General features: G+C 41.2%; 2 protein-coding genes across 7 annotated transcripts in view; one reads left to right on the top strand and one right to left on the bottom strand.

Moving 5' to 3' along the window:
* Positions 1 to 4,460, top strand: part of clocka (clock circadian regulator a) — a 28,167-nt gene extending 23,707 nt beyond the window's left edge. For 4 of the 5 annotated variants that reach the window (XM_028587654.1, XM_028587653.1, XM_028587652.1 and 1 more), the window contains exons 21-22: positions 615 to 894; positions 3,355 to 4,460. In XM_028587654.1, the coding sequence (XP_028443455.1) occupies positions 615 to 894; positions 3,355 to 3,612 (538 nt within the window). In that variant the 3' untranslated portion in view covers positions 3,613 to 4,460. The remainder of the gene's footprint in view (positions 1 to 614; positions 895 to 3,354) is intronic. The other variant, XM_028587655.1, reaches the window with a different exon arrangement.
* Positions 4,461 to 8,834: 4,374 nt separating this feature from the next.
* tmem165 (transmembrane protein 165) lies at positions 8,835 to 17,479 on the bottom strand. 2 transcript variants are annotated; one of them, XM_028588105.1, is made up of 7 exons: positions 17,129 to 17,479; positions 16,133 to 16,358; positions 14,494 to 14,669; positions 13,420 to 13,602; positions 13,036 to 13,141; positions 11,139 to 11,232; positions 8,835 to 11,052 (listed from the first exon to the last, which is right to left on the bottom strand). In XM_028588105.1, exons 1-6 carry the CDS (start codon positions 17,279 to 17,281, stop codon positions 11,156 to 11,158), a joined length of 921 nt encoding a protein of 306 aa, XP_028443906.1. In that variant the 5' UTR covers positions 17,282 to 17,479; the 3' UTR covers positions 8,835 to 11,052; positions 11,139 to 11,155. The 2 variants fall into 2 exon arrangements, with proteins under 2 accessions (XP_028443906.1, XP_028443905.1); XM_028588104.1 differs by having other exon boundaries at positions 8,835 to 11,232.
* Positions 17,480 to 19,138: the final 1,659 nt, after the last annotated feature.

The raw sequence follows: 19,138 nt of genomic DNA, 5'->3' as shown, positions 1-19,138 counted from the left end.
TGACTGCCATTCATTTTGACGTCACTTTGACAGCGAATAACTTTACATCTGAAGCGTTTAAAGACACACAGAGAAACACAACAATGTATAAAAGACTCCATTACCTTGTACCTCACGTTACGGCTCCATAGCAGACGTTTTTGTAAAAATATGATTGTGTCATAACCAAGCGACTTACTGTCGCATAGTAGAGGAATTACCGTATAGTACAGGAGAAGCTCGCAGGCAGTTTCGACTTACATTAGCTGTTTAGGTTTAATTACTAATGTTAACTAGCATTTTAGTTAGCAATAATTAGCCTGTGCCCATATTATCTCCTAACATATACCGTACCTACGCTCTCCATCTCTGTAAGATTGGGAATGATTTGAATGATGAGAAGACTTACAACTTTCAGACAGGTTGCTCACGTCACATCTACGTCATCTCTCTCAGTTGGAGGCTGCGCAGTAACGCTCAGCCAGCACCGGAAAAGTGCTTCTAATATCCTTCACTGGTCTCCGTCCAGAGCAACGGGCTCTGTTGGTCCAGTTTATATATGTCAATGGAGTGAACAGTCTCTCCGTAGACGGGCTCTGCCTCTACCTGACGTTTGCCCACTTCCTGTCTGACAGGTTTCCTGCCAGTCCTCAGCTGCTCACCAAGCTAGTGACAGGACAGATGGCATGTGGTGCAGTCATGGTCCCCACAACCATGTTTATGGGCCAAGTTGTGACGGCCTTCGCTCCTCAGCAGGGTCAGACCCAGACCATCAGCATTTCCCAGCAGCCACCGCAGCAGCAGCAGCAGCAGCAGCAGCAGCCACAGGAGCAGCAGGTACAGCAGCAATTACAGGTCATAGCCATGCAGCCAGGGCAGGCTCCACTGGCCCAGCAGCAAACACAGTTCCTACAGGTAACACTCAGGTGAAAATGGTCATTTAGGTAACTAGGTAACTTTACACTTAAGTGGTTCCAAATGACATTTATTGAGCAACTGTGTATTCTGTATGTGTGAGCTCAGTATATGTAGCCTGCTGTTTAAGTGACCTTTTAAAATTAGTTTGTAAGTTTCAAGTTATTTAGCAATGTGCTCATAGAACTACACACTATCATATTCATATTTAATTTGATCAAATGGAGGGATATGCATGTGATTTCACTGTATATGGAAGACACCACTGCCACTCCCCACTGAATGGCAATCAAATCAAACAACTCAACACCAATCAGCATCTGCATTGTGCATTCACTTTTGGTATGAATAAGGTAAGATACTATATACAGTTGAACAGAGTAAGCAGGGCAGGTAAGTACAAATAAAAATAGTGCAGAAAGTGTACTGTAATGGTACGTGTATACTGGCAAGCATCATTTCCACACTTCGCATTCATTGTCTATATAAGCAGCCAGGCAATGCATTCTGGTAGTGTCGTGGCGACTTTTGAGAAGCGGGGCGTTGAGTTGCTGGCTCCTTATTTGCATAAAGTTATAAAGTCCGAGCTTCTATATGCAAATCAGGGGCATCCAGCTCGACCCGCCGTCTCTTGAAAACTCACAAAAATCTTTTAAACTGACCGTTTTTCTATCAGAAATGAAGACTGATTCAGCAACTGCAGGGCTTATTTCTTGCATGAAAATGTTTTCAGAAACACATTTCGGTGAACTATATTCAATGTTGCAATGTTGATCTGTTTTGAAATCCGGGAGCAGACAGCCCCACATGAAGCGTTCGTCCAATCAGGTGCAGCCATCAGGGTCGTAGGAAGGCGTCAGTGGTCGTTGAAGAGAAACTGATAACTGCTGGTGGCAAGCCCGCCAAGCATCCAATGCTGGGAAGCAGGGCGATCCCTGCCAACAAAAAACGCTTATACAGTCGTGAAAAAATTAGGACACCCATGCTAAAGTTGACTAAAAAGAGAAATAAAAAAAATCATCTTTTGGAAATCGAGCTTAATGCCTTAATTAAAATAATTAGGAAAAATCCAGTCTTTAAGGACACCAATTTTCTTTGTGAATGAATAATGTATCGTAAATAAATAAATGTTCTTCCTTAAATACAGGGGGCATAAGTAAGTACACCCCTATGTTAAATTCCCATAGAGGCAGGCAGATTTTTATTTTTAAAGGCCAGTTATTTCATGGATCCAGGATACTATGCATCCTGATAAAGTTCCCTTGGCCTTTGGAATTAAAATAGTCCCCCCACATCATCACATACCCTTCACCATATCTAGAGATTGGCATGGGGTACTTTCCATAAAATCATCTCTCAATGCAAATCAAACCAGCTATTAGGCTAACTGAAATAAAACCATGCCAATCTCTAGGTATGGTGAAGGGTGTGATGTGATGATGTGGGGGGGGGCTATTTTAATTCCAAAGCCCAAGGGAACTTTATCAGGATACATAGTATCCTGGATCCATGAAATAACTGGCCTTTAAAAATAAAAATCTGCCTGCCTCTATTGGAATTTAACATAGGGGTGTACTGACTTATGCCCCCTGTATTTTAAGGAAAAACATTTATTTATTTACGATACATTATTCATTCACAAAGAAAATTGGTGTCCTTAAAGATTGGATTTTTCCTCATTTTTTTAATTAAGGCATTAAGATCAATTTCCAAAAGATGATTTTTGTATTCCTCTTTTTAGTCAACTTTAGCATGGGTGTCTTAATTTTTTCACATGACTGTATGGACACGTACCATTAGTACAAGGTGTGCTAAGAGTAAACATATACAGAATAAAAGCTATGGCAAGATATAAGTAGGGGTATAAACTATAGATCCAGTATGTGCAACATAGACGGGAATAAATATAACTACCCTATAGGTCAGTATGAACAGTAAGAGCTGTAGTATAAGTGGATGGGTGTGTGAGATTGTATATGGTGCAGTATTTAAGTGAATGTGTAGTTGGCAGTGTTGGATAAGCCAGAGAGGCAGTCATGGTTTGAGCGTAAATGTTCGGTGGCTGGGCGTAGGTCTGTGTGTTATACTGATATATCTGCAATAAGCTCATACCAGCTGATGAATCAGCCTGGATGATTTATTGGTCTAGCTCTAATGGATGGATTGGTATCAATTCAAATGGCTTCACTTTATCAAGATATGTGTTTGTTTGCCTCTCAGCATCACAGTTCTCTTCATCGTTAGCAGCCACAGCGAGTGAGTTCTGCCACTTAGTGGCTGTGAAAAGGTGGTTGTCGTCGCAAAACCCTCCAGAAAGTGAATCAAAAAGGCCGTCATTTCAAATCTCAAAACCCCAAAGTTGCCTTGTGCAGTTTTAAGTTGAATCTTGATGTGTTCTTCATACCTCAACAGGTTCATTTCCACTCTAAGATCTAGCTAATCCTTTTTTTTTCACTCAAGGCTTCTCGGCTACTTCACGGAAACCAGTCCACCCAGTTGATCCTGCAGGCAGCGTTCCCTTTGCAGCAGCAGGGTACCTTTACTGCCACAACCCAACAGCAGCAGCAGTTACAACAGCAACAACAGTTACAACAACAACAGCATCATCATCATCATCATCATCATCATCCTCATCAACATCAACAACAGCAGAAACAGCAATTGGCCCCTCACAGGGCGGATAGTTTGTCTGATCGCTCTGCTACGCAGCCACAGTAGCCGGCCAAAGCCAAATCCGTAGTGGAGTGAGCCGAACCCAAGTGTGGGCGGCTTTGTGACGGCGGTGTAAAGACGAGTCCTGCTGAAAGTGCAGCACTGAGGCCATGCCTCAGAGACTGAAAAGTGATTGGATTGGCAGGCTGTGGCTTCCCTCCCCTCACAAGGATCTTTTGCTGTTTGCACTTAACTCCTGAGCCCCGAGCGCTGCAGAGAACAGGACTGAGCTCGCTGTGGCTCTGGCTCTGGGACGAAGGCCTTTTCTCCGAGACAACAGGGAACCACAATCCCTGTAATGGACTCCCCCTCACACCTCTGGCCCTCTCTTGTGTGTTTAGTGTGTGTGTGTGTGTCCCCTCACAGGTTATTTTATGCAGATCTCTCTGTTTAATTGAGTCAATGCAGCAAAGCTTCTGTCAAGCTTCGAGGACATCCTGCAGAACAGCCAGAGGCTCGTTTCCTCCTATTTGTTGTTTTTCATGTAAAATTAATTATGGGTCAGAAAATATTTTTAAGAATGGTGTCTGGATTGAACTTTTATTGTACAGAACATCATGTGTAATATATTATGTAAATATAATGAAAAAGAAAGAACTAATATTTTATATGATGCATGAAATGAAATGCCTAGTCTGTTATATGCGGCGTTGAATATACTTTTTTTTTCTAGTACACTATGAAGAAAAGCTCTTAAAATGCTCAGAGGCGGATATTTTCCCAGACTTCCTTTCTCCTAGGGGATGGGTTTGTGTGTCTGCATAGCAGACATTGCCGATGCTGCTTGTTGTGTCACAGTTTGTTTCATCCTCGACCCATATTTTCACAGAATTTCATAAAACTGTCAAAAATGATGAAGACATGTTTTCAAGTACTTTTAAGCTTTTTAAAATGTGCGTAAAGAGCTGCACACTAAAGACTAAAATCAACTTGAGTCAAATATTGTGAATGAACTGAAGACTGCCAAGGTGAAGCTAAAATGTATGCAATATTATAATTTGCCAGGATAATCTTTCATATTCTTATTTCTTAATTTTAGCACTTTTGCTGAGATGTCTCCATTTCAGAGCTATCCATAATGTCTGTATGGTTCCTGAAGAGGATTTATTCATATAGACATTTAAAAAATGTAAAATCAGACATGTTAACGGGGGGCTAATGTTCTCACACTAAACTTGAGCTTGATTTGTGTCTCCCCCAAACATCCTCCTCTAGTTATTTTTGGGAGACTTCCAGTCACTCCCGTGTGAGCTGCAAGAGTCCCAAAAAGTTGCGAGGGTGGTTTTTCCGCTCACAGGCGCTAGGGGAGGGGGGGAGCGAGACGACCACCATTCAACCCGAAAAAAGTAAAATAACCATTCCAATGACTCCGAAGCTGTTCAGTTAAGGTAAATTAAGCTAAAAAACTTGCATAGTTCCCCTTTAACCCAACACTGACATATTATTCACATTCATTTGGAGTCATGTATGTGTCTGCCTGACAAATCTATGTCTAATATTGTCCTTTTATTTTTTTTTATTATCCGCAAAAGGGTAAAAAGGTGCTTCACTGTTTAGCAATCTGAGCAGAATCTCTTCTAAACACCCCTACCTAATCTTTGTGCCATTTGAAAATGGGGACCAGCATCATGTCTGCTGAATGTGAGGCACTGTTGTCAAAGTCATGATGACATAAGAGAGATTACAGATGCAGACCCCTCCCACCCCCAGGCTTGCCTGGCATGGTGTCAGAATGACAGCAGGGACTGTCTGGTGGAATACATACGTACTGTAGTCGGTCTTTGACCTTTAGCCTAAGTTGTCAGGTGATACCAGGTGCGCTTACAGCATGCATCTCCTAATGTTCGAAGCTTAGTTTGTGTGCTTGAACATGTAAAAAATATATATATATTTTAACCCGCATTACTACCATGGCATTATGATGCTTCAGATTAACTCCAAAGTTTCAACTGTTTAGTAAGTGGGATTGTCATTTTATTAGATTCGTGCTCCCATTGTGTATCTAAAGTACTAATCACTCATTTCAGAGTACATTTGGCTTGCCTCTATTTATCTAAGGTCTTATGTATGTTTTTTTTTTTAAAGTGGCATGTCGCCTTTGTTGGTTAAAGTTGTTATTTCATACCTAACTGGTCATTTCATGATACAGGGTGTAGTTCCCTCTGGAGATGTTGTCCGACCACATTATAGTCGGTCACATTTTATATCCAGCGTCAGTGTTGCATCGCGTTGGGAGTATGGCCACTTAATTCATCCATCTTTTATTCATTTTTTAATCTAAGGGGACTGTACACAAATGACTGGCATGGGGGAGGGGGCTGAATCTTAAGTTTTGACTTTTTGAAAAAGTAAGACCTTCAAGTTTATTATATTTGGTTTGGACTCCTCTGAAAACAGAAACCCTTCTCCGTAACTCAACTCAAACCTGGTTTCAAGCTTCAAATGTTAATGTTAACGGTTTTTTAAACCACAAGCTACTAAATGACCAATTATTACCACTGTCAGCTCTCTATTGTAGCTTCACCCATTAGTGGTGCAACACCCCCTCTTGTGCTAGCACAGGTTGGGTTGTGCTAAATGCATTATATCATATGTATATGACACATTTCAATTTATCGTAAGTAAAATCTTGTAATGCGGAACAAAGTGAAGGCAATTGTATGTGTAGTAACAAAAAGGTTGCGCTCTTCAGATATAATGTTCAATCCCAACTAAGGATAATAATTCACATCCACTGTTACTCAAAACTGGCATATTAATCCTACTAGCAACTAGAAAATCAAGTCCTGTTACTGAGACATGATTGTTGTCCTCTGTATGGCAGAAAACAACTTTACGATCCATGGCACTGTCACAAGGCATATTTTCACTTTACTAGGTTGATGTAATTATTCATTTTTTAATACAGTAAATCTTGCAAGAAAATGATAAAATGAAAAAGAAATGCGGGCCATGTAAAAATGGCCTTTCCTTCAGCAACAGAGAAATGAGACATAACCCTCCTCCTTTTCTGAGCCTACTAATAATTTCCATACAGTCCCTAATACCTGCTTTCTCCACTTTGTCCTTTATGTGCTTCTATTATGCCTGCATCTAGTTAGAGTATATGTAGACTGGAGACCTCCTAGTCTGGTACGTTGCACAGCGCTCCTCTCTTCTTTCAAATCAGTTGTGCTGCAACACATCAATTTAAATTGAAATAAGACACAACTGTTCTTTGTCCCGTGCTACTGCAAACAGCACTCTGGAGTGTTACACAAAGTGGTGCAATATACCTACAGGAATGTAATTAAATGTCACTGACACAAGTACTTTTGCACGAGACGTGTGGCTGTGTGAGAGACTTTGCACAATGTATGATAGGACATGCAGTAAATAAGAGAACTAAATTATTTTTCTATTACCGGAATAGACCTCATTGAGCTCGCTTATAGATACACAATATCAAACTGTAACGGCATTGCTTTTCGATGTGCAAACATTGAGGGACGTGAAGGATCTAAACCAACTGTGACAAACACACAAAAACTGTGAGTCGATGGTTATGCAAAGACTTTGTATCAAATTTGAAAGGTTGTTTGGAGTCTTTACCAGCCAGTCAAGTCGTGTTCCTTCATGCTGGGAATAGCTGAAATGGACACAAGCTTTTTAAAAGTTATTAGTCAATGCCAAGTCACTAAAAACACGAGGGACAATGTTTGGTTATCCAAAGAGAGGGGAGCCCTGAATGAAAGGACATTGTGTTAAATGTTGTGTAGTTCTGATGTACACACTGGAATCTGTCGATGTCTATCAGTGTTCTCTCTCTCTCTCCGTTTTCAGTTCCTATTTGTGCGGTGGTGTTAGGCTCATGAAATTCACTGCTGCAGTACACTCAATGGCCACACCTGAATCTGTGATGTCAGAGCAGGATAATGAAGCACCTGCTCTGACATCATCCGTTCAGGTAAGTAAGTAAGTACATTTTATTTATACAACGCTTTTCACAGACAAGGTCACAAAGTGCTTTACAATGTGCATAGACAATAAAACATGGTAAAAATAGTCAATAGAATAAGATACAAGCACAACAGAATCAATTTTCAAATAAATAAAAGACAGGCTGTGTGTGACCTCACCAGCTAAATGAAAACTTTCGGCCCAGATAGTACGACTGGGTATTGTTACATGTGTTGTTTGTACCACTTTCCAATAGGGCTGGGCAATATATTGATACTATATCGCTATATGAGGCTAGATATCCTCTTAAATATTGGATATTGTAATATCCTGATATGACACAAGTGTTGTCTTTTCCTGGTTTAAAGGCTGCGTTACAGTAGAGCGATGTCATTTTCTGAACACACCAGACTGTTCTATTATTTGCCTTTACCCCCATAGTTATATCAGCAAAACTGATTATTTATCAAAAATCTCATGGTGAAAGCACCAATTGTCAACCCTAAAATATCGCCACAATATCGATATTGCGATATTTGATTTTCTCCATATCGCCCAGCTCTACTTTCCAATAAAGCACCCCTTATAAGTTTCAACGTACACAACACCTTTTTAAAGGATGGCCTTATTAGAAAGTGGTACCAAATTGTTGATATTTTTCCTAATACAATAAGTGTCTTGCAGTACCCATACCACATTATACTACGCTGCTCAGGTTATATTCTGATGCTGAGACACAAGGATGTAGGGCTCATTTTGCAATTCTTTACATCCACTACGGTCACCTGCTGGTCAGTTTTAGGTGAAACACCACTTTTAGATTCCGGTTTGAAGGTCTTCGATGTCGATAAATTTACATCAGACATTACATTCTCAAATTATGTGAAATGGGCCCTTCTCAATATACAATCCCTCATTGCATTTGAATTCATGAATTAATGCTATAAGCCTGCTGCCTGCCTTGCATTTATTTCTTGAGCCAAACCAATCATAAATTAAAACATGACCTTTTGAAGGCAAATGTATCAATTGTTTGCTCCCCTTCAATTTGAAAATAAAATTGTAATGAAAACTCTGCTGTTACCTCGATTTACTTTTTCTCCTAGCCCTTGTGTTGTCTTCCCGTCAACCTTTTTTCTACGTTTTTTTTTTCTTCTTTACATTTTCAGCGCTTATTTCTACGTCTCATATTTTCTGATATAAAAAATTAAAAACGGGTCAATTTGACCCTAAGTCAACACCAGGGTTAAATGGGTCCACGCCACTCAATAAACCACAAGCACAAATCATTTGTTCCGGAAATCAGACTACACATGAAAACATGTTTTATTGAGTGTTTTAGATTCATAGGCATTTCAACCGACCTGTATCACAAACAAGTATTTCACAGCTGGGCACAGCCTGTCAAATATTGACAATGCAGCTTCAGTCTGTTCACATTAAAAAATATATTTCCATTCCTTTCCTCTGTTCCATTCCTCTGCTTCTGGCGCCCTTTATGTTTCTACAGTACTATAGCTTAAAAAGGAAAGAAAATGAAGCTAAATAAATAGATACCACTAACTAAAAAAGGTGAAACGTAGGCTTGAATTCCATTGCCGTGTCCAGGTGTCGCTGTAGCTACAACACAGCTGCTTATGGCAAAGGTAGTGACTTGTACTGGACAGTTGTAGTAGGATAAAGGACAGTAGTATTGGATTTATTTTGTACCCGATGATGAAGCATTGATTTTGTGAAACGACAGCGGTCGGCAGCGAGGTCCACGCCGGTCCGTACGTAATGGCTTTAATCGCCGAGGAGGAGTTTCTTCAACTCGATCCATGTGTTGTTCACTATCGGCACCTGGAACTAGAACCAGTACATGTGAAGCACTGGGATCAGTAAACATCTCCAACGTGTGATTTAAAAAAAGGAGGTGCACGTAAACTGCGTTAGGCCGTTTTGTAGTTCTCTGGGCACTGGACCTATACAGGTACCCCGACATACTGTAGGCGTGGCTCCACCTGGACGCAGAGGTATTCTAGTGGTTTACGTCTCCGTCTCCTCAAAAGACTGCTCCCATGTGAAACGCAGGGTTAACTGAAGGAACTGTATCGATGACGTTTAAATCAGATCTCAGTGTTATTCCTCACACTGGGAAATTTTCAATCTTACGTAAAGTAGGCCCGCTTATTATGGGATTTAAATATAGTGTGGAAGAAAAGGTCACCCAGAGAGGAAGATGGCATAAACAACCAAGGGTGACCCTTTACTTGAAGGTATCTACATAAGGGCCGTTTTACAGTCGCCGCATCAGGGCTTGTCATAAACATTATAAACAAGTCATAAACGTTTATGACATACCGCTTCTTGTGTCATGACTGTGTCATGTCACTCTTATGTAGACACCTTCAAGTAAAGTGTTACCCAACCAAGTAACACCAGCCACAAAACACTAACATTTAAAAACAAGAAAGAAAGGAAAAGTTTTTTTAAACGGACTGAGTGTCTAACAGATGGCTGAGTGTGAGGGAAGTACTGCACGTCAGGTCTGTTTACGAGCCCCAGAACCTTTGACAGATGGCTTGGAGGGCGGCGGTCGGTAACGGCCCCGCCTTCTTTCTCTCACACAACTTGTGAGGAGCACGCAGCCCTGATGGCCTCCCCCTCCCCCCCTCCTCTCTAACTCAACGGTGTCTTCTCATCGCGGCTTTATGGGAAGTACTCGGGGCTTTCTGCTTCGAGTTCAATGCCAATCCAACTTCTGTACTTGAGAGAAAACACGGACTAGTTGACATTCAACAACTGCACCTCCCTGAGGCTTTGATGTGCACGGCCCTGAACACCCCCACACAGGTGTTTAGAGTCGGTGTGGCTGATTGGACCTTTTCCAGGACTGCGTGGGCGGGGTTAGACTGAGTGATTGACATCTTCCAGAGTCCACTTTCAGGCTGCGTTCAGACCGCAGGCCAAAGTGACCCAAATCCATTTTTTTTTTTGTTCAGATATGATTGTTTTTCATTACAGTGAACCGTCACAAGGCATCTGATCTTTTCCAAATCCGTTACAGGTCAGATTCTTTTTTAAATGCGAGCTCAGTCTGGACAGTCAGATCATGCCCAGTTGAGTCTGATGCGGGCCACATTTAAAAAATAAATAAATGTCAGTCAAAAACAACAAAAAAAAAAAAAAAAGGATCTGGCATTGAGCATTACGGCCTGCAGTCTGAACGTAGCCTTAGTGTTGTTGCACCTGTTAGGGCGGGACAAATGACACCTTAATCATCCTTATTGGCTGAAAGAATTTGGGACCTATCGAAGCTATAGGAATCCCACCTACAACCTGAGAAAAGTAATCAAGCCAGAAGAACTGAAAAACCCGTGTGTGGCTGTTCAGAGGCGTTCAAAAATAATGTTGAAGTGATCGACCTCCACAAGAAAACCCGTTGAGTTACGGACTGCAGGGGAACAGAGGCTCGCTAGGAGAAGAGGGCGGGACTTTGGCTTTCTGTTAAGCCCGTCACGTCGTCTGTCAGGACACACACACACACACAGAGTCAAAACTACAGTCTGTCTACAGCAACTCCACATTTTACATGTATGTACAGAGAAAACCTGAAAGTCTCGTCCGATTACAATCCAGCGTCTGGCTTGATGAACAGGGCCGAGAGGGCGAACGCCAGAAAAACAATCCCTCCGACGATTGTAACTATGGAAACAAAACAAGAAAAGAAAATGTAGTTACAGGACAAACAACCAATGTACTTTGTTCTACAGTTCAAGAGGAAATTAAACAAGCGTTGGGTCATTCACTAATGTAGGATGGGTCCATCCCTACACTGGAACATAACTCGTAATCTAGCAGTAGATTCAGAACTCACACAGATGTTCTAAAGTGTCATTAGAAAGACACCTGCTAGCACCGGAGAAGGATCCAGTTCAGATTCCAGCCATCAGAATCAGACATACACTCAGCAAAAAAAAAGAAACGCCCCTTTTTCAGGACACTGTATTTTAAAGATACTTTTGTAATAATCTAAATAGCTTTAGAGATCTTCATTGTAAAGGGTTTAAAAACAATGTTTCCCATGCTTGCTCAATGAACCATGAACAATTAATGAACATGCACCTGTTAAACGGTCGAAAAAGCGATAACAGCTTGCAGGCGGTAGGCAATTAAAGTGCTCATATTCTGCTCATTTTCAGGTTCATAATTGTATTTAGAGGTTGTACCAGAATAGGTTCACATGTTTTAATTTTCAAAAAACACCATATTTTTGTTGTACTACACATTGCTGCAGCTCCTCTTTTCACCCTGTGTGTTGAGCTCTCTGTTTTAGCTACAGAGTGAGACATCACACTTCTGTACCATCTTTGTTGGGAGTCGCACATGCTCAGTACCTAGGTAAGGACTACTAGCCAGTCAGAAGGCTTTTCCCTTTCCTTTTATTGTGTTCTTTATTTTTTGTGCACGTTATAGGTTTACAAAGTGAAAAAGCCCAAAGTCCCCCCCAAAGGGACTTACCATCTCCAACAGAAAACACTGTTCACAAACTGCTCCAAACAGCTCTATTGTAGTCCAGCCTTTACTTCAGAGACAAACGTGGTCACTTTGTAACACACGTTATAATGCTCGCCTAGCTGCTAGCATGGCACGCTATCATACTCTGCTTCTGACTGGCTAGTAGTCCTTACCTAGGTACTGTCAGGGCACGCCCTCATACTCTGCTTCTGACTGGCTAGTAGTCCTTACCTAGGTACTGTCAGGGCACGCCCTCATACTCTGCTTCTGACTGGCTAGTAGTCCTTACCTAGCTACTGAGCATGTGCGACTCCCAACAAAGATGGTACAGAAATGAGATGTCTCACTCTGTAGCTAAAACAGAGAGCTCAACACACAGGGTGAAAAGAGGAGCTGCAGCAATGTGCAGTACAACAAAAATATGGTGTTTTTTGAAAATTAAACCATGTAAACCTATTCTGATATAACCTCCAAATACAATTATGAACCTGAAAATGAACATGATATGAGCACTTTAATATGTTAAGTTTGCTTAAAATATAAAAGTAGTTTTAAGTGACGAGTATATATCAATTTAAATGTCAATGCTGGAAAGACGGTTCCTTAAGTGTGCCAAAAGCCCTGACTAATATCAGTCTTTTTTTGGTTAAACAAAACTTTAAAAAGTGTTAAATTAGCACTAGAACAAACTATTTAAAAACATAAAACCAACTCTGTTCGTAATCCATGTAAAAACTATAAAGATGTATAACATTTTGTATATAATTTAATATGAAACTATTCTCTAAAAGTTCTTAATCAGTGTGTACGCCCAAGTCAAGATCTCATCTGTGTCTACACATTTTTCAAGAATGAGAGTCACTGTGTTTTAAAGTAACTTCTTTAGCAAATGTAAATATATCATGGTACATTTTAAGGATGGGCTGTAAACATGAAAAACTGTTTGAAAAAACAATCTGATTTCGAAAAAAGAAAAACATAAACTCTCACCTGTCCTGACAGATATTTTCTGGGCGATCATTCTCCCCCCTATCACAGCCAGTCCTGTACACAAACAGTGTCCAATTGTACCACCCACTGCAACTCCAAATGGATTCTGGGAATAAAAAAATTAAAAAAAGTGGCCTTTTATGTCGATGCTTAAGAAAATAATGCATTGCCTTTCATAAATGTTTAAATAACAGTGTATTATCACAGCAGGCAGGACTTTTGCCAGTTGTGGTATGGCGGAATAACATAAACAGAGAATTTGTTTTGCACTGCCCCCCAAGGTGAAAAGTCAGCGCTACGATACTGTAAAATACTATATAAAAAAAAAATAAAAAAAAAGGTACTAAAAACACAGGCTTGTGCCTTAGAGGTGATGTAACAAACCTCCCGTGCAGCTAGAATAATGGTGGTCAGCTGCGAGCGGTCCCCCCACTCTGCCAGGAAGGTGAGGGTGAGGGCCTGGAGGAAGATGGGGGAGATGAAGCTGTGCCACTTTCCCTGAGGCATGGCGGCCCCTGATCCAGCCTCCACATCTGGAGCCCCATTAACCAGCTTGGACCGCTGGAGCTGCACAGACAACAGAGGACAATAAATGTACGTATTGAAATATGAGAGTATTTTCTTAGTACTTTTACCAAGCTTAACGATTAATCGTTTTCACATCGAAATCGTGATTTGAAAGAATGCGATTGGTGAATCGTGAAGACCGCGATTAATCGAATGTGCAATATTTATATTTATGGGAATGTTTGGTGTAACATTTGGTCTAAAAAAAGTTTCGTTTTTTATTATTATTATTATTATTATTATTATTATTATTATTATTATATCTACTGTTATTTCAAAAGATAAATGCTGGAATAATGCTACATATCACAGATTCAATGTTCCATGCTTATTAAAAGAAGAACACTTGTTGCTGGAAATTCATATCTATGTTCTCATCCTTGCATATGAATATTGAGTTTAATCTGTTACACAGTTAATATTGAACTTTAGCTAAACTTAAAAATAATAAATCACAAATCAAAATATCTGGCAAGAAAATCGCAATTTGATTCCCCCCCATCCCAAATCGTTCAGCCCTACTTTTCACCTATAAGAGCTGTGGTTTTAACAGTAAACAGCCCCATGCTCTCGTACAGTGAGGTAATAAACATGGCTTCAACACTCATTGCATTAACTTTGGATTCAAATCAATTTCACATTTTAATCTTCACACCGACATGTGAACCGCATCTTTTCAGTTCTTCCTGCTTGCATGTGCGAGTACGACACCGTCTTCAACACCATGACACAGCATTCCTGGTAGTGGAGTCATGTGAAACCATGTGGGAGGCCGTGAGTAAGTGAGTATACATTATGTATGCTTACTTATAGTCACCCTGGAGTTGTACTACTTCATCTGCCGGGGGTAAGAGTATCTTTCAAGGTCTTCCAAGTCAAAACTTGGCTCACCTCTTCATCCTTCTTCTTGATCTCTGCCTGCACCTCCTCCAGCTCCTCCTGGCCTTCATCGGCACTCATCCTCAGCCCCTCTCGCAGCATGCGTATACCAAAGATGGCAAACAGAGCGGTGGACACATAGTAAGTGTAGATTCTAGGGATGACGGTGGTGGCATAGCCAAACAGCACTGGGGGGGTGGATACAACAATTACTTCATTATTTACATACATATTTATAGCATGGAGCTCTAATTTCAGCTTTGTGACACCTCTATCCGTTACAGACTCCCGCCTTGCTATTGATCCAAAAAGACGACCTGGATCTTTATCTTCTGAAGCCTGAAGTGGATTTTTATTGCTGAGCCTATTGCTCATATTTTTAACCTGGGCCTCCAGACTAATTCCATCCCCCAAATCTGGAAAGCAGCCTTTGTTCTCCCTGTAACAACCGCCCATATATCCAAATGTGTTACCCTTGCCAAAGGTTTTAGAATCTCATGTAAACTCAATTGAAATAATGCGAATATTTTAAGTGAGAAAAAAAAAAAAAATCAGTTAGGCTTTAGATCATAATACCATTACAGCAGCTATGTTGGTAACAAATATATATTAGCAATGACTTGGACAGAAATCAGCACTGTGCTGCCCTGTTTGTTTGATTCCTTCGCCCATGAGCTGCGGTTCGGCAGTCTCAGCGGTGACAAGGCTTTAGAGTAGTTCAGGAAGTACCTTGGAGATAGAAACCAGTGTGGATATACAGATGGTCACAAGTCAACCTTCATGGAGAGCTTGGGTCCCCCCCAAGGTTCAATTTGAAGTCTTATTTTCTTTATGCTTACAGCTAAAGTGCATCTTTATGCTGACAATATTCTACTCAGCTGCCTTCTTCTCTGAGGCTGTTGATGAGCCTCACTGTTTGGTCTAAAGCTGGTTCTTAATGCTAAGAAAATCCAATGCATGATCTTTTCCAGAGCTGGCTCCCAGATCTTATGCCGGCATTCATTCCTTAGGAGAGGACCCAACTGAAAGACAATCATCCTACAAGAACTTGGGTATTTGAGTGGATGGCAGGCTCTCTAGCAGAGTGCATACTGAGAACCTAGTGAAGAAACTCAAGGCTAGGCTGGGTTTTTAAATCACAAAACTAATTATCAACATGCACGCAGCCTCCTCTACACTTCGATACCTTAACTGTGTATCACAGTTCTCTGCGTTTTACCTAAAACATCACTGTGTACTTTATGATCTGGTTTCCTGGCCTTTATTAAGCCCAAGGAGACAGCAGCATTGGTATATATTTTTTTATTTACAAAGCCATAGAAGGTAACATCCCTTCATTTCTGTGTAATCTCCTATCACTCACCAACAGCTGTTGTGATTCCGTCTCCCTGGGAGAGTTCAAAACCGATAGAAAAAAAATGACTGAAGAGCTCAATTCCTAAACTGGATTTTATATCACGCATCTGTGGTCCCTCGTCGGTTTTTAACGTGCTCCATTTTTAATTGTCCGGTGTCTGTTTTTGACAGTCTATTTTATCATTTTTGTAACCTTGTCATAGTGTGCTATTTCAGCGAGGTCTCACTCGAAACAGGGACTTTAATCTCAAGGGACTTCGGTGCAAAAACAAAAAAATATTTCACTTCTACTAACCAGAAAGACAAGTCATCACTCCCAAGGACAGCATGGCACCTGTCAGCACAGTGAGGCGGTTGTAACGCATGGCCATGATGGCTGCAATGAAAAATGTCTTGTCTCCCAGCTCAGAGACAATGATGACAGAGAAAGAGGCCACAAAGGCATGGATGAAACCCGTGTTTCCTTCTTTGGGGACATCTTCAGAAACTGCTGGGCCTATTGGATGGGGACTTGCTGCTTTCTGCAAAGAAAGGCAACAGAGTGATACACGATGACAGTCAGTTACGTTACACTGGGAGCGTATGTACCCACATTTCTATGATTTCTTTTCAAAATTAGGCCCTATGTTCCCACATTTCTATGATTTCTTTTCAAAATTAGGCCCTATGTTCCCACATTTCTAAGATTTTTGTTTAAAATTAGGCCCTATGTTCCCACATTTCATTTTCATAAATTTGTATCATATAGTATCCCCTTAACCCTAACCCTGGGAGGATAGGGCTTAAATTGAAGGGAAATGTAGGAACACAAGACCTAATATTGAAAAGGTCCTAGAAATGTGGGATAACAGGGCTGTGGGAACAAAGGGCCTAATTTTAAGAAAATCTTAGAAATGTGGGAACATAGGGCTCAGTTTATAATAAAAGTCAAATCGACATGTCTGTCCCGGATAACTTAGGGTCGCATGCTTTAAGAACATTATTGAAAATGTAAACAAAACCAGCGGCGACATTATGTCAGCGTAGCCCCGCTCATGCCAACACCCCTATTACGTCTATCATGTTATCTTAACTTTCCTTCAAACATTTGCTTTGCTGGCCGTATCTCAAATGAAAGACTAACTTTACCCAGTTGAGCTAACGTTACTCCCGGAACACAATGTGGTAGCTAGGTAGCTATCTCAGTTAGCATGTGGTGGCTAGCTCGGAGGCGCTAGCAAGCAGCGGCTGCAGCAGCAGCACCGGCGACGATAAAAGGTCTAATCGGTAATTGTGAATTCAACGAGTTTACCTCTTGTGGGGGTTGCTCTTGGACCGGCGGGTTCTCCTCGGGAACGGCACCAACTCCGAGCGACAGCAATAACACGGCGGAGAGCAGAAAGCAGAAGGACATCACCTGATTTCTATCAGCCCGTCGGTCTCCTCCGCCGACCATGAGAGCCATTATGGCTTCCAAAGATACTGACCACAGTTTTCGCTTTGATTTGCCTTTTGTAAATCACTTCATATTATCGGTGACAAAACGGGGCTAACTTCCTATTAGCGACCTAGCTGTAAAATTTGAGGAAATCCTCGGTTCTACACGTCACGATCACACCGACCAAGCTATGGCGGAAGTCAGAATCGTGCTTCTTCTTCTTCTTCTTCTTCTTCTTCTGGCTTTCCGGCAGACTAGAAGCCTTTGCGGCAAATTGCTGCCTCTCACAGGACAGTTCACAATCCGTTTTTATTGGCCAAGTATACTTACATACACAAGGAATTTGACTTCGGTAGGTGTCTCTATACATTCAACAAATATATGTAGTAGTAAACAGTCAGTAGACAAATAGTAATATAGACACATAGCCTACTGTAAAATAGAGACACCAATATGCACATATCAACATAATATACAAAAATACAAATATGACAATATCAAGAAAGGTACACATGGAGTGGGATGTAGTGCAAAAAGTAATAGTGCAAAGTAGTGTGCAAGATGCATACTGGAATGATAGTAAGCATGTAATGTGTAGAGAAGTGGGTGAGTGGCCAAAGTGACCATGTCCGCAGTTCAGTACAGTGATGGCGGTGGGAAAGAAGCTGTTCTTATGTCTGGTTGTTTTTGTTCGCAGGGATCTGTAGCGCCTGCCAGAGGGGAGGAGGTTAAAGAGAGTGTGTGCAGGATGTGTGGGGTCTTTGGTGATGTTCTCTGCCCGCTTGCCCGTATTAGTAACATTCAAAAGTATCGTCAACTCAGTGGAGTAGTCCTGTTGCAGAGATATAATTCATGACGGCTTCCACTATCTCAAATTGATAGTCAGTGGGATTTAGTATGGATCTCAATGTCATGTTCTGTATTCCCATGTGACATAGCGCAGTGAACAACTGTTCTCTTTCATTTTTGTAGTGGAGACTGTGCAAAAGTACATGTTGAACAGTTTGTTTCTGTTTGCAGGTTCCACAAAGTCCATCCTCATGCTTGCCCATCTTTGCCTGATCCCATGCAAGTCCACAATGCCCGAGTCTCAGCCTTATCATTATTACGGAGTGTCTTCTTTCTTTGCCCAAGTAGCACTGCTCTGCCTGTACCCTATTTTGAATTGAAAAATAATGACAACCCCTCTTTTCCTTTTCCCACTTTCGTTGCCACACCGCTCTAACATTTTTCTTAATGACAGACCGGCATTCAGATATCCCAACACATACCTTAAATCAATGTCTCTTTTCAGTGCCATTTTAGCTGCCTTATCTGCTATCCCAACATGGGCAGGCACCCAAACAATCCCACCAATACTCCAGCCTTCCCCATCTTATACAACAGAGCCATCACTTCCATAACAAGGTCTGGCCTGGCTCCCCAATTGCTTCCTATTAGAGTTTTAAAAACTGAGGCCGAATCTGAACATACAGTATGACCGCTCTCCTTGGCAGCACTTCCTCCACCCACTGCAGTGCCCAAATTATAGCTATTAGCTCTGTTGTATAACCTGATACCCCCTCAGAAAGTCGTTTGAGCTGTACAATTTCGTAATGGTCAGTGTGCAGGACTTTTTCTAAGCTTCTGATCTGCTACTTTTGATCATATCCTACGCACCTGCCCGACAAAAGAGGTGTGCTAATAAAGCTTTCCTACGTAAGTTGAGGAATATAAAAAGCAAAGCCAGACTTCCCAGTTTGTGGATCTTGAGATCCATCTGTGTAAATCTGAAGATATGTCTCCCAATGCTTACCCAGCCTTTGTTTAACCATCCCCGGATATACACTACTTTCAGGATGTTTTATATTTTCCAATATACTGAAGTCTATTTCTGGGGTGGGC

The sequence above is a fragment of the Perca flavescens genome, chromosome 9 (assembly GCF_004354835.1).
Source record: "Perca flavescens isolate YP-PL-M2 chromosome 9, PFLA_1.0, whole genome shotgun sequence".
Lineage (NCBI taxonomy): Eukaryota > Metazoa > Chordata > Actinopteri > Perciformes > Percidae > Perca > Perca flavescens.
The sequence above is the reverse complement of the archived record's forward strand: the minus strand, read 5'-3'. Positions and strand labels throughout refer to the sequence as shown.

Excerpts from the sequence above, each read along its gene's own strand:
- tmem165 (XM_028588104.1), bottom strand. The coding sequence starts at position 17,281 with ATGGCTCTCATGGTCGGCGGAGGAGACCGACGGGCTGATAGAAATCAG. Across the intron at positions 16,359-17,128 it reads AAGAGCAACCCCCACAAGAG|AAAGCAGCAAGTCCCCATCC; the intron begins GTAAACTCGTTG and ends CTTTCTTTGCAG. Across the intron at positions 11,233-13,035 it reads GAAAATATCTGTCAGGACAG|TTACAATCGTCGGAGGGATT; the intron begins GTGAGAGTTTAT and ends TTGTTTCCATAG.